Consider the following 13,296-nt stretch of genomic DNA (forward strand, 5'->3'; position numbering starts at 1 on the left):
ACTGATTGATAGAGAGAGAGACAGAGTGAGAGGAGGGGGGGCAGGGAGTGAGAGACAGGGACCAACATCTTACAACTCTGGATCTCATAGAGCTTATGAGCCCCAGAGTGGCCTTAGTATCTCCTCACAAACACCGTTTCGCTTCGTCCATTAGTGTCTCCTGTATATCTGATTTACCACCCCTGCTTTCATCTGATAATGGCTTGTGACTAGGCTTCCTTGAATATTTAAAGCATTGTTGTCAGGTATCTGCCAAACGAGCCTAACAAGATGGATGGAAGGCAGCACGGTATCAACCAGGCTTCCTGCGACATGCAGCTTTGTGAGAGCACCAGCAGGGCCTTTTAATAAGGCTAGGAACACTAATGATTTAAGTACAAAGGTACATGACCACAGTCATACAGAGCGCAGAGGTTCTGCTGATTTGGTGTGTGTTCCATGTTTATGTGATGCTGAGGAGGATGTGGGCTGGAGGGAGAGTCATGTCACACACTGACGTCAGCAGATTTCACTTCTCTCTTTCTTCCTCACTTGATTCAGAAAATCGTGTGATACCGACTGTGAATAAAGTGCCAAAATAAGGTTTTAATGTGTAAAAAAATTACAATTCCTCGAAAATCCACAGGTTCAAACTTTGCAAATTGTCCCCCAAAAATATGTTGTAATAGAAGTTAATGAACGCAAATGGTATGGAGTGTGTGTGTGAGATGGTCTGAGGTCAAGTCAGGGAGGAGTGGATAGAGGATTTAGCTAAATCAGCTCTTTAACCAGAGCTTTGCCCCACTGGCCTTGAATCTTCTCAGTGAATGAACCATGTATCGATTAGCTCTGACAACCAGGAGCTTCAGGTTTGAAGATGGAAGCTGCTTTTCACGTCACTAATACATGGAGATGAATAATGAATTACAGCAAAGTAAAGCACACACAACTACACTCGATGTTGAGTCAGTAAAATCACACCTCAAACAACACTGGAGCGTTTTCATCTAGTTTTCTGCCTTTAATATTTGGATCCATCAAAATCTATCCGCTGTCCTCGTCTCCCCAGTGAATTGCAGCGGATTTGATAAATGTCCATTGAACATCTATAAATCTTTGTCCCTCACTTCCATTTAGTGGGCACAATACAATCCAGGCCCTGTCCCAGGACGCAGCCAGCGAGCAGGACGTTCCATCGCAGATAGGGGGGTGAAGGGGTTGTAATTAATCTGACTCAATATTGACTCCTCACTCTCCATCTCTCAGGCCTCAATATAGCTGTCCCCTCTTAATGTTTAATGTACCTATCGATTTCCCCCCACTGTTACTGAAATGATATAATGAGCTCCCACTGGCCGAGCTGATATCTCCCGGTGTGGAAGTGAGAGAGGGGGAGGGAAGGGGGACGGGACAGGGACGGATCTGTCTTATCGGAGACAGAGATAACAGGGGCAACATTGAGTTTCCATCACGTTCCCAGAACGGCCCGGACACCTTCCTCTTAATTATCGGAGCACACGCCATGTCCAGTATCGCACGCCCCATCTCTCTCTTCTTCGCTCCCTCCCTCCTCTCCCTTCCTCCTCTCCCTCCCTCCTCTCCCTTCCTCCTCTCCCTTCCTCCTCCTCTCCCTTCCTCCCACCCTTCCTTGATTGGGATCTACATCATGATGCCCAGAGTCACTGTTTGACCCCCTCATCCACTCCATTCGCCCCTAATCCTGATTTATCCACCCTTTATCTTCATCTATCCATCTTTCCCCCTTGTTCCATCTCATCCTCCCTTTCTCCTGGGGTCTTTAGTGGATCCATAACGACCATACACCTCCTCGCCCTCCACACATGCTCTGTCCGGTGTCAGCAAGTTACTACTAGCCCTGTCGTCTTACCACCTACTAAAGCTTAAAAGTCCTGTTTGTTTTGTCTGAGTGTGTTTATGTGTGTGTGTGTAACCTACTGCAATCCAACTGTAACTAACACGTTTAAGATGAGTAATTCGACGGGTGGCAGCTAGACCAAAAAACAATAATTTTTGTTTTGGCTTACAAGTGGTTAACGCCAATTGCATTTCATGACAACATGTGTTTGTTGACCCACTCCTCGTGCCTGGTGCCTGACGTCGAACGTCCTTTATTTTTAGGGGCCTACGTGCATCTGTTCCTCCTAGTCCTGCGCTCGCTTTTGAAAGAAAGAACTTTCCAGCTGCAGAAAACGTCAAAAGCACAGCCGTTGCTCTAACCCTCCCCCCCCCCCCCCCAACACCACCCCCACACCCCATCTACACACACACACACACACACACATCCCCCGTGTCCTGTAATAAAACACACTGCCGTCCATTCAGAGAGCCATGCTGACACTGGACTGGATCTGACTGGCTCAAACCTCTCGTCTCTCGACAACACCACTGGTCTGAACCAACACTGACAGGCCCTGGGTTTACTTCCCTACGGAAGCTGTTTCATCACCGCACATGTGAGGGGTTTGGAGAGCCAGTACATTGTAATGGTAGAAACAATTGTAAAACACTCAATTTAATTACATGTTGTATATATTTAAACATACAAATCCATAATTTGTATATGACAGGAATGCGAATTCCCTTTTTATTCTCGTTTTAAGTAATGCTGTAGAATAACAGGCCCCTATGTTGTGAATGGAGATTCCCTCCCTGTACTCAATGTGCTGCCTCAGCCAGTCTCTCACAACCAGCCCATTCATAAAACTACGCTGAAGTGTGTGTGTGTGTGTGTGTGTGTGTGTGTGTGTGTGTGTGTGTGTGTGTGTGTGTGTAGGTGAATGCATGTGTGCTAGCTAGTGTTTTTTTTTTTCCGTCTTTACACACACAGATGGACATGGACACACACACACACACACACACACACACACAAGCAGGGAGAAGGAATGATCTTCCCTTGGGGAATGGTATCCAGGCAGATCTGCCAGTCACCTGGATGTTGCTGTAGACTTGTTGCATAGCAGCTGTATTTTGGAAAGTTCAGAAGACTGCACATTTCTTTTGAGGGGAAAGAGAGGAAGAGAAAGGAAAAGAGAGGGAGGGGTTCACTAATTCCTTACTCATTTACTATGAGACTACGAGGTCTGATTGGGCCAGCTCTGAGGGAGTTTACAACACAGAAAACCAGCACAAACAAGATGAAGTAAATCCATGACTGGACAGAACACTTCTCAGAAGACAGATGAACACATTTCAACACAGTCAAGCTGTTGTGAGTTCAGACCTCACTATATTCTAGCCCTATTGCTCAGTCTCTCTCTCTCTTTCCTTCTTATTTTTTACTCAAATAGACTGGAATCACATTTATTGCCACAACTTCCTATATAATTACTACAAGGCACAAAACTAAACAATTGACCCACACAGCTCAAAATGGGGTGGATTAGCTCACATCTTGGAACACTCAATGTGTAGAGCAAAGACAGAGAGGACGAGAGAGAGAGGAAGAGAGAGAGTGTGTGACAGAGAGTAAGACAGAATGGGGGGAGGGCAGATTTAAGATTGGGCTTAGTTTGTTCAGAGACAGGAAGAGGGAGGGGTCACAGTATCCACTTAAAGGAGAGGGGTGACAGTACTGTAGTGCTTTTTATGAATGAAGGCTAACAGTGGTGGAGAGGAGGGGGAGGGGAGGGGGAGAAAAGGGGGAGAGGGGCACACTTCCTCCTACGCAGAGAAGAACATTTATGAATGGGTCGCGTCTCTCGAGTTTCTCCGAGTGTAAACATACTTAGAGAAAGGAGACGCAGCTAAACATGCATTTTAAGTTCCAACCTTCGTATTATTCAGCCGTTTAACCCTGGCAAACTGGGTCCGCGTGTCCATTTCCAAGTAAAAACAAAGCAAACAGCATTCATGTGCGGCGAAATGTTGACTGACACTTTACTGACACGTCTCACTGCAGGCGGCAAGAAGACAATAGAATTTGTCTGACAGTCTCATTTCAGATCAGATTACCCCACAAACGAGCCGTCAACCCTGCAAACCTCAAATACACCCCACTGCTTTCTGTCTGTCACGAGCTGAAAGACCACTTCTGGTGCCTTCAGTCCATCATACGTGCAGAGGCCGTCATAACTTGAACTATCATTATGTACTACATAGGCCGGAATTATTTATAGCTCAATTACCCCTCAGAAACCCACAGTGGGTCGGGGGGGGTAAAGACGTGGAGGTTGTGTGTTTACATAACCTTCCCTTGGTGGAAGTGTGCAGGAAGACTCGGCTTGTTAGCTGTTACCAGGGGTGACGGGCAGAGATGAGATACACATACCAGATGTGCAGGTATTGCACAATCGCCCGTCCCCCCACCTCCTCAATTTGGCATTCCAGCGAAACCTGGCAATCTGTTTTCACCGTTTGTCCCCTCTATTCTCTTCCTCTCTCTCCCTAAATATACTTTCCGCAGTCTTCCACGCCCAGTACAGGTAAGATCCAGAGTCACAAAACAAGCCATGTTTGATTTGCTGTGGCGCCTTTTCAATACCATCTCTGTTATTTTTGTCACATTGGATTAGGCACTTTGTTTGCCATCTTAAAGGACTGTGTTCTTGAGTTTCCAAAACATCTGACTCACCTGTTTGAGGAGCTATGTTATGAGGTAGAAGGACGGCCTTCAACAGAATACTCCCATACTTGGTATGGGAAAATACATGCCACTTATTTACTCCCTGGAGACGTCAATAGCCTCCCTGCAGGGCAAACCGCAAACATGCAGATGAATATGTTTATGGCGCCCCGTCAACTTGCGTTTCCCATCAAGTCATGGTGAATAGAGATGCCGGGGCCAAGCACTGTCCATTGACTGAGAGCAGCAGGGGCACTGTCTGTCAACCTGCGAGTGGCTCTACTACGCCTAAGTGAGCTGCCTGTCAAACTTAAGCCCTGATGACCCTGTGGATCACAACGGGGTCAACCACGAGGAGAACGCCGCCTGTCGATTGGCTGGGCACGGCAGGGGTTAAGTAGACATGACCTCTGGGTGCCCCGGGGTTCATCTCCACTTCCTCCTCCCTCATTGTTGCCACACAGACAGGAACAATACGTTTCAGAGGACATGTGTCACAGGGGCACCACAGTTGTGACTGGGAACTGGATGCATGCCAGAGTGTTTACACACAAATCGGTGGGGGTAGGATTAGAATAACTTTTTGCTGATTGGATTATGTTTGAATTATTTCAAGAGATGTTCGGGGGACATTTTAAAAACGTGAGCCATGGTTTGAATGGGTTAAAATAGAGCACCAAGGGCTGTGTTTGCTAAGTGCGCAGTCCGTCCACATGTTCTATTGTATCAACACACAACAAAAAAGGGAAACCCATTCAAATAGCAAAAATACAGTTGAGCTGCAGAGGAATTTGCTTTTCTATTTTACACCTCCGATATAGACAAAGGGGCATCTTTGTACATAGCCTCTGAATGATCTGCTACTACTGGTTTCCTGGGTTCTCCCCATTCAGCATTTCAAAGCCATGCAAATGGACACTGGAGTAGAATAGTGACATCCAAATTCACTCATAATGAGCTAGGTCATGTTGCTCAAGTGTCAGTCACTGATGCCAATGTCTCGAAAGAAATTACTGCAACATTGACGCATGCACAGCCGTTCTTCAAGCAGTTTCACAACCCAACTCTTAACCCAAACTAATTCCTTTTAAAAACATTTCTACCGTGTTTCTCTCACACACAAACAAAATATGTTAACGGAAGTTGTTGAAAGTTCTTTACTCACAGTTTTCAGAATGGAAATCGGGAACAAACTGCTCGTCACTGTCAGGAACTTGAGCTGAAATCAGAAAGGAAAAACAGAAGTGAAAACCCCAAAAGTTATTTTACAAATAAAAACGTAAGTAAAAAAGTAAACAGAAGGTAAGACGGAGAGTATCTGTCGGTATCTCTCTTACTGTACCAAATCATGAAAATCAGTCAATGAGTAGAGTATAACCAAAATGAACCTGCTAGCTAGCATGGGTTTTCTGTCATTAAAGGCCTATCGTGCACATCCATTATATTAGGCTTAGTCATAGAGTGGGCGCTCGTCAGCCATGGTGCTAGCTAGCCATAGCTTCTCAGCGCCACGGCTTTTGTGAGGAACCACTAGCCAAACTCTCCTTGATCATGAAAATGTAGTTACTTCCTCGCTTCAGTCCAGCCAGGCGACCTTCACCTCCCAACTTCTCATAGTACCAGCACTTTTCCAAGAGCTACAGATCAATAGCCCATAGTCAAAGTGAATGACGATGTTAGGCTCCTTCACAGTAAGTCGTAAACCGCTAGCTTGGTTTTATGAAGCATGTAGCATTTCCATGTAGTGATCCACATCTAGCGTTCAACACATATGAATACTGCGGTTACCTTGGAACTAAAGCGTCGGTAACAATAGCTGTACCGGTTGCAGTTGGCCACAGATAGGCATTGTGTATGACTGAAATGTGTCCATTTACATCAAATACGTTTCGTTGGCTGTGAAGTCTTGTTTAGGCCTTTAAGTGTGATGACCGATGGTATGTTCTGACACATTACAATGGGAAGCCAAAGTGATTTAAGACTTTAAGAGGTGCACTTACAGTGGAGACAGGGTTACTGTCACTCACACAGACTATCTATTGAACTAATCCAATGACGGATCGATACAGAAACAAACGCCGCCTCTCCTTCCTCCATAAGAGGGATCCCGTGTCAGATATTCAGTTGAAATCTCTCTCAATCCAAACCTTTATTTTTTCATCATTGTTTACAAAGATCCAGAGATATCTGTAGACTTCACTGACGTGAGTTGTGGACATGTTGGTAAGATAGAAGCATGTCAGACACTTTCATTTTGTTTACTTGCTTGTGTATTTTTCCATTCCCGACAAGACTAAACAAGCCTATCCAAACAAGGAAGCAAGTCAGTTATGTAGGACGACATAATGCTTGCGTCTGTCCTCTAAACCCCCCTGCGCCCAGCTAACAGGACATTCTGAAAGAACCTTATTTGAAAAAATATTCTAGATTTGTCAAAGTAGAAGTGGAAGAACAGGGTGGTAGAACAGACAAAAAGGGCAACTGGGAAATTCAGTATAAGTTACGTTAGCATGACTTAAATCTCAGTCCAAGGTCATTTTATTGAGAATGTATTTATTTTTGTATTGAATATTATCTGATTCGGAACCATAAACTCTTATTTTTGTTCTGAGGTCAAAGAATTTGTATCGGTTACAAAATATTCTGATACACAATACCGTGTTTGAGAGATCACTACATATTCCCTCATTACAATACATGTCAGTAAGAAACAATATACTGTAAGATTACAGTAAACACTCATCTAAAATGTAGACAAATCAATATATTAATGTATTTACAGTTCACTGTGATATAAAGTTACCTGCTATATAAACTTACGAATGGCAGTATTTGTTGTAGGGTATCTAAATTCTTATGAATGGTTTGAGAATGGAATGGAACAAGCTTTCGCTGAATTGTTTTGATTGTACCAACCATACCCATACAAGTGGAGAAGAACACTATTATATTATTACATTAGCTGAGATTTTCATATCAAAATCCCTTTACAATATCAATTGCCCTATTAAACGTTGGAGACTGAACCATATAAACAGGTTTATTTTGCCAAGGGTTGAAAAGTTCAGTTTCACCCACTGAACCATGAGCACACTGGCATGTGATTCTCTGTCTGTGGCTTAATGGCCTAACCTAAACCTAGTCTCCACAGTGAAGGCCAGCAACCTTTCAAGCTGGCCCGGGTCCAGCTCTGAAGGTTCCTAGGTTCTCAAAAGAGTTTCCATTGCTTGTGCCTTGTACTAACGTAATGGTAAAAGCAAAATCTTAGGGAAAAGTTGATGGCTATCATTAAATATCATGAACCCAATCATCTGGCTGTGATAGCCAACAATAACAAAATGGCACCACATGATGGATACCCAGCTAGTTGTGGAATTTAGACTATGGTGTTAGGCCTACATTTACATGAATAAGTAAAAAATATAAACAGAGGGATGAAGAAAAGCATTCCCCTCGAAGGAGTTACCCCTTAGAACATAAATGTAGAGTTTTCTCTAGTAAACATGGACAACTCCACAGACCCCGTAGTCAGATTGTGTGCCAGGAGCTAGTGACATCACCACAAAACACTCGACTTAGCGGGGCATTCAACCTCGATGGTCTTCTCTCACTTCATCCAACAGCCACCAGACCATAAAACGCAGCACGGAAACCAAAAACGGAGAGAAAAAGAGGAAATAAGAAATTCAAATCCACTTTCGCGTACTTTCGTGCCGGCTTCCTGTGTGGAGGAAACCGGATGATGCCGTTTTGGAGCCTGCTCAGATAAATGACATTGATTTCTTATATAATGTTGCGTCCTGTTGCTATACGGTAATATTATTATCCCCTTTTAACTTTACAGTCTTTAGCCCCGAGGAAAAGACTAAAGCTGTTTTATGAGAAAGAACAGATGCCAATATTTAGTCCACCAGATCAAACAATAAATCATTTCCACTAGTTTCAACATGTCTAAAATGGAATACGCTGGATCCAGCTCAGTAAAGACAGAAAAAAGCATTAAGGATGTCTGAGCGTCAGTGTGACTGGCCCACAGACAAGAGCACAACCCCTGTGCTTAGGCAGACGGAGAGTGTGTGTGTGTGTGTGTGTGTGTGTGTGTGTGTGTGTGTGTGTGTGTGTGTGTCTGCGTGTGCTTGTGTATCCGATTTGCTTCCAGGAACACCTCGTCAAGGGCTTTGAGATGCAAGTCAGCACAAGAAGGAAAGTGCGTTTATACGAGCTCAGACGCATGTTTGCCTTTTTTCTTCCAGGCACCTTGAATGACTTTTTTTCTTCTCAATGGTAGATCCTGGGCGGAGTCAGGGGGCTCTCACTCATATAAACGTAAAGACCAGTGACAAGACGTGACAAGCTCCTGAACTCAAGCCATAGAGAACTTTTCCTGTCCTCTCTTCCTCTCTCTTCCGTTCTCTGTTAACTCCCTGCAGCTACCCGTTTTTTTACAATGCGGGTGAATCCCTTGCAACCACAATCAGTCATGATAAGGTCTTTAATTAATGCAACAGGAAAGAAGAGGTTTCAGCAGAAAAGCTAAAGACGAGCCACTGTTTCATCTGAAATAACTCACTGGAAAATCAACTTTGAACTTAGCAGTTTATTTGCTCTATGACACACCAACTGTCTTCTACCTAATTTGCTAATGCAGCACACTGCCTAAGATATTTTTTTTACACCTTATCTTTAAGATTGTCTGAAAATAAATAAATGCCTATCAAAGACTTTGAAGTGGGCCTCACTGTTGCTGTTTTATTGGCTTTGGCTTTTGTTTAGCCATGGTGTGAACTTGTAAGGTTAGACACCGCATGAGAATAGGTAAGGAGCACATGGTATAGGTAGCATTGTTTTCTGGCTATCATAAATGCTATCTAGACCTGTTTAAACAACAAGCTCAGCTCCAACTCAAACAAGTCAACTTCCATTTTACTATATTAGTTTGTTTTTGATAATACACAACTTCCTTGAGGATCTGGTTATGGATTTGTTCTTGAATGACTCACTGCCAATAAAACGGATGTCGCTTTAAACATCGACTATGAGAACTGAAGATTAGCAGTGTCTATGTCTGGTTGAAATGTGAAATCAATCCACTTCTACCACAACAGATAACCATACTGTGTGTCAATGGTTCTTTGACAGCAAAAAAAAAAAAAAGTGATTCCATTAGATTCAACTTTTAGGTTTTGTAAAGATTTTGTTCCATGAATTAGAAAGTTAATGTTTCTCACTGTGTTTTATACTACATTTAAGTGGTCGACTAATTCATAATAGAAAGTTTACATTTTGTGAATAAAATCTTTTCATCATCCCAGTTCTAGGCTACAAGTTTAACAAACATTGACAAGCACCATCATGACTGATACCTTGTTGTTGTCTCACTCTGACATAACTGGTCCATCGAAGCGCACATCAACACTGTACTCCTAAACTCTACAAGCTGACAATTGCTTCTGGGTTCATTTCATCGCTATGTGCTCTGAGTGGCACAAACCTAACGTTGCGTTTGTTTGCTTTGGCTGTGCTTACTGGCATGCCGTCGACATGCAACCATGGCCAAAATAGGACATGTTTTTAGCTAATAATGTCCCGTCTGTGTTCACTGTCGACATCGTTAACGACCATGTGTGTTGCATCAGTGTGCACTACTCCCCACACATCTTTTTACTGCTAACTCGACTCCCTAAACGGTGAAGGTCTTCATACTCTGAGTGCCTCTGTGCTCCACCCAGTCCATACACTGAAACATGCTCTTGACAAAACCTGGCAGCTGATGCATTGGCAAACAGGATAAACCAAATGAATCAGTATGGTCGAGGCCAATTGCATTTCTTCGATTTTTTACCACTCAGTATGATACAAGAATATCCGACCTAGGCAAACACATATGTTCTCACTCGTAGATACTTAGTAAACCATTCAAGTGTCACATCTAAGTATGCATCACAACTATACTGCCTGAAGCAAAACTTAAATTTACTTATGTCGATTAAATCAAAGACCAAGGCTGGTCCTTTAATGTTGCTATTGTGCGTTTTAACATTGAAACATATGTGTTGTGAAGCCAACAGCGTCTTTCTAATAGACATATTAAATTGATGCTTTCAGTCTCACCTTCTGTGAGCCAGGTCTCCTGGAGTTGGCTTAAATCCTGAAAGAGGTCTGGAAAAAATGAGAAAATGTCATGAATACAAGAGTGGTTACATTCATGACATAACATTGCCTGTGGTTAAATATGTAGGTTACCTCAAGTTTGGACATAGTGTGATTTTCTTAGCAATTAAAAAGTTTTGAATCTGCTGTTGGAATGGACTTATTTGGCTAAATCAATGTCATGTAAAGGGACTTGAGGTAAAGTTTCTACTTCACCTTCAGATTCCTGAGGGGGCAATTCCGTGTCCATGTATTTCCTTTTTGCCGCCATCAACAGTCTATTTAGGGGCCCATTTCCTTGCGACTTCTACAAAACATCAGAAATATTGCACAGGTTGGAACAAACAACCTTTCAACACAAAACACATTCAGACACTTTCAGTAGGCTATATGACTTAATCACTTACAGCCTAGTATTACTACAATGCAATTGATTGTTGAAAAGGTTGTATTGTATCTCTATTAATAGGTAATATTATCCTTAGTCTCCTTAAGTGTTTTTTTTTAAATCATACCTCAATTTAGGTAAATTATTAAAAAACACTTTGGAAAAATGACAAAGTGAGTGCACACATTAGGCTACACACAACACAACAACGCAGCTTCTTTCCCTGAAGAGCAAGCGGCACTGTTGAAAAACAGAGCGCTTCTATTTGCACCCTCCAATTGTAGTTACCATTTGGTCATACTGTCATCGTGTTCGACCAACGTGTTGTCTACTGGCTTAAAGAGTTGATAAACGCTGTATAATATAAACTTTAAAATACTTTAGTTAGCGTCACATTGCGTGAGACTCTAAGTAGTTGTGGATCTAACTGAAAATACTTCTCATCGCGCACACAGAACAAAATTCATGCAAGCGCGATCGAAAGAGAAAGCCCGGTAGCCAAGCCATAAAAGAGTGCAAAGCATTTTAAAATAACGTAGCTTTATCCATACGTACATTTGCTAAAGTGTAAGGCACTTGCTGGTCCAGATATCCATCCATTTTATAATCCATCCGTTAACCGTTTGTGGTCATTTAGGCTGAGTTGAATGAAATCCACGCAGCCTGCAGGGAGAGAGGGGAGAGGGACAAGGCAAGGGTAGCGATAGTTGTGAATGGGGCTGCGAGAAAGCTGCATACATAATGAGCTCCATTCACAAAAAATGCAGAAGGGAAGCGATGGCGAGCTATTACCCCGCAGGCTTCTGCCACCTCTACCACTGCATACAGCCTTCAGAAATAGCCTACTACACTTTTTTGTAACCTATATTGTTCCTGTCCCTCTAAACACATGCACTTTTCTTTCGCTTAAAGTAGGCTAAAGTTTTATCGATGGTTTGAAAATGTTTGAAGTAGACTTTGCTTTTTCATAGTCAAAAGTCGAAGTACTTTTTAAAATAAATTAGGCTACAGTAGGCCAACATATTAGTAAGTGAATTCATTTTTTTAAACTAAGGTCAAAACATGATGAAATAGACTAACTGAAAAAACTTTATTAACCTCAACGCTCCAAGAGGAAGTGGAAGTGTGGAGACGATGAAAAGAAACAGATGTTTCGTCTCAATTGTCTGAGGGACTGCGACAAAATAACTGTTAAGCCTATCTTGTATGGCATGTTATGAGTAATTTTAAGAAAAGTTAAATATGTCCAAACATCATGAGCAAAGACATATGATATCACTGAATTAAGACGATATCCGTATTTTACCAGACTTGCTGTGTTATTTCGAAAAAGCAGGATTGGCTCTCTTGCTCTCTGCCACAAGCTCGGCCAGAGAAGTTTGTGATTGGTGGATTTCCTCTTTCAAGAGCTCGAATTTCTGCCTTTGTCCTAATGAATGACCTGTCTTATGACTGAAATCTCGGTTTCGCCTTTCAACCAATCAGGTGCGAGACTGTCTGGGTCCCTAGCAACCGTGGGTGGGGTTTGAAAAGAAGCCCCAATAAGAGCTTGAGTCTCTGTGAGCTTTATTCTAGATTTCCAGTTGTTTTTCATTCACAAAAAGGGAGACTGAGAGAGGTGGGGGTGGGGGTGGTAGAAAAAACATCCATTCATAAAAACCTGCCCTAGCATGAATGTCCAGACTTGTTTTCCTTCTCCAGACCAGACATACTCAAAGAAGTGTGTTTAATTTGTTACCTTTCCCCTCTTTTAGCAATGGCTGACGACATGTTTCATGTGATTTCTAACTAGGGAGGTTTGCTACTTTGCTTGATGACGGAAATCGTGGTAAAACAACCGAGAAAATACACATTCAAAACACTTTAAATGTTTATCAATCACATCCAGGTATTATCTCCCACACTGAGGGAATACCCTCTACTTCAGCCTCTGAGTTCATGTGACAAATACTTTTTTTAGGCTTTTATTCCAGCCAAAGGAAAACTGGATCACTTTCTCCAATCTCCCCCTCACACGTTCAACGTGTTTTTGCAACGTGTTGATAAGGTATGATTTTGCCACTAGACATCCGGGTGTGTGTTTACCAAGGCATCTAGGGCGTATCCCTTCCTTTAAGTACCAGCTGCTTCACAACAACTCTTTTGGGACTTGAATACAAACACAATCTCTCTCTGCATGATTGTAGAATTTTCATTA

General features: G+C 42.6%; 1 protein-coding gene across 4 annotated transcripts in view; it reads right to left on the reverse strand.

Annotated features, from left to right (window-relative positions):
• Positions 1-11,998, reverse strand: part of etv4 (ETS variant transcription factor 4) — a 24,812-nt gene extending 12,814 nt beyond the window's left edge. Inside the window, exons 1-5 of one of the 4 annotated variants that reach the window (XM_062475238.1) lie at positions 11,892-11,998; positions 11,655-11,762; positions 10,928-11,018; positions 10,673-10,720; positions 5,727-5,780 (exon numbers count right to left, since the gene is read on the reverse strand). In XM_062475238.1, coding sequence (XP_062331222.1) covers positions 5,727-5,780; positions 10,673-10,720; positions 10,928-11,018; positions 11,655-11,711 — 250 coding nt within the window. In that variant the 5' untranslated portion in view covers positions 11,712-11,762; positions 11,892-11,998. Of the gene's footprint in view, positions 1-5,726; positions 5,781-5,903; positions 6,180-6,349; positions 6,481-10,672; positions 10,721-10,927; positions 11,019-11,654; positions 11,763-11,891 lie in introns of those variants that run through there. The other 3 variants (XM_062475237.1, XM_062475239.1, XM_062475240.1) reach the window with 3 other exon arrangements.
• Between the last annotated feature and the right edge of the window lie 1,298 nt (positions 11,999-13,296).

The sequence above is a fragment of the Osmerus eperlanus genome, chromosome 12, assembly GCF_963692335.1.
Source record: "Osmerus eperlanus chromosome 12, fOsmEpe2.1, whole genome shotgun sequence".
Lineage (NCBI taxonomy): Eukaryota > Metazoa > Chordata > Actinopteri > Osmeriformes > Osmeridae > Osmerus > Osmerus eperlanus.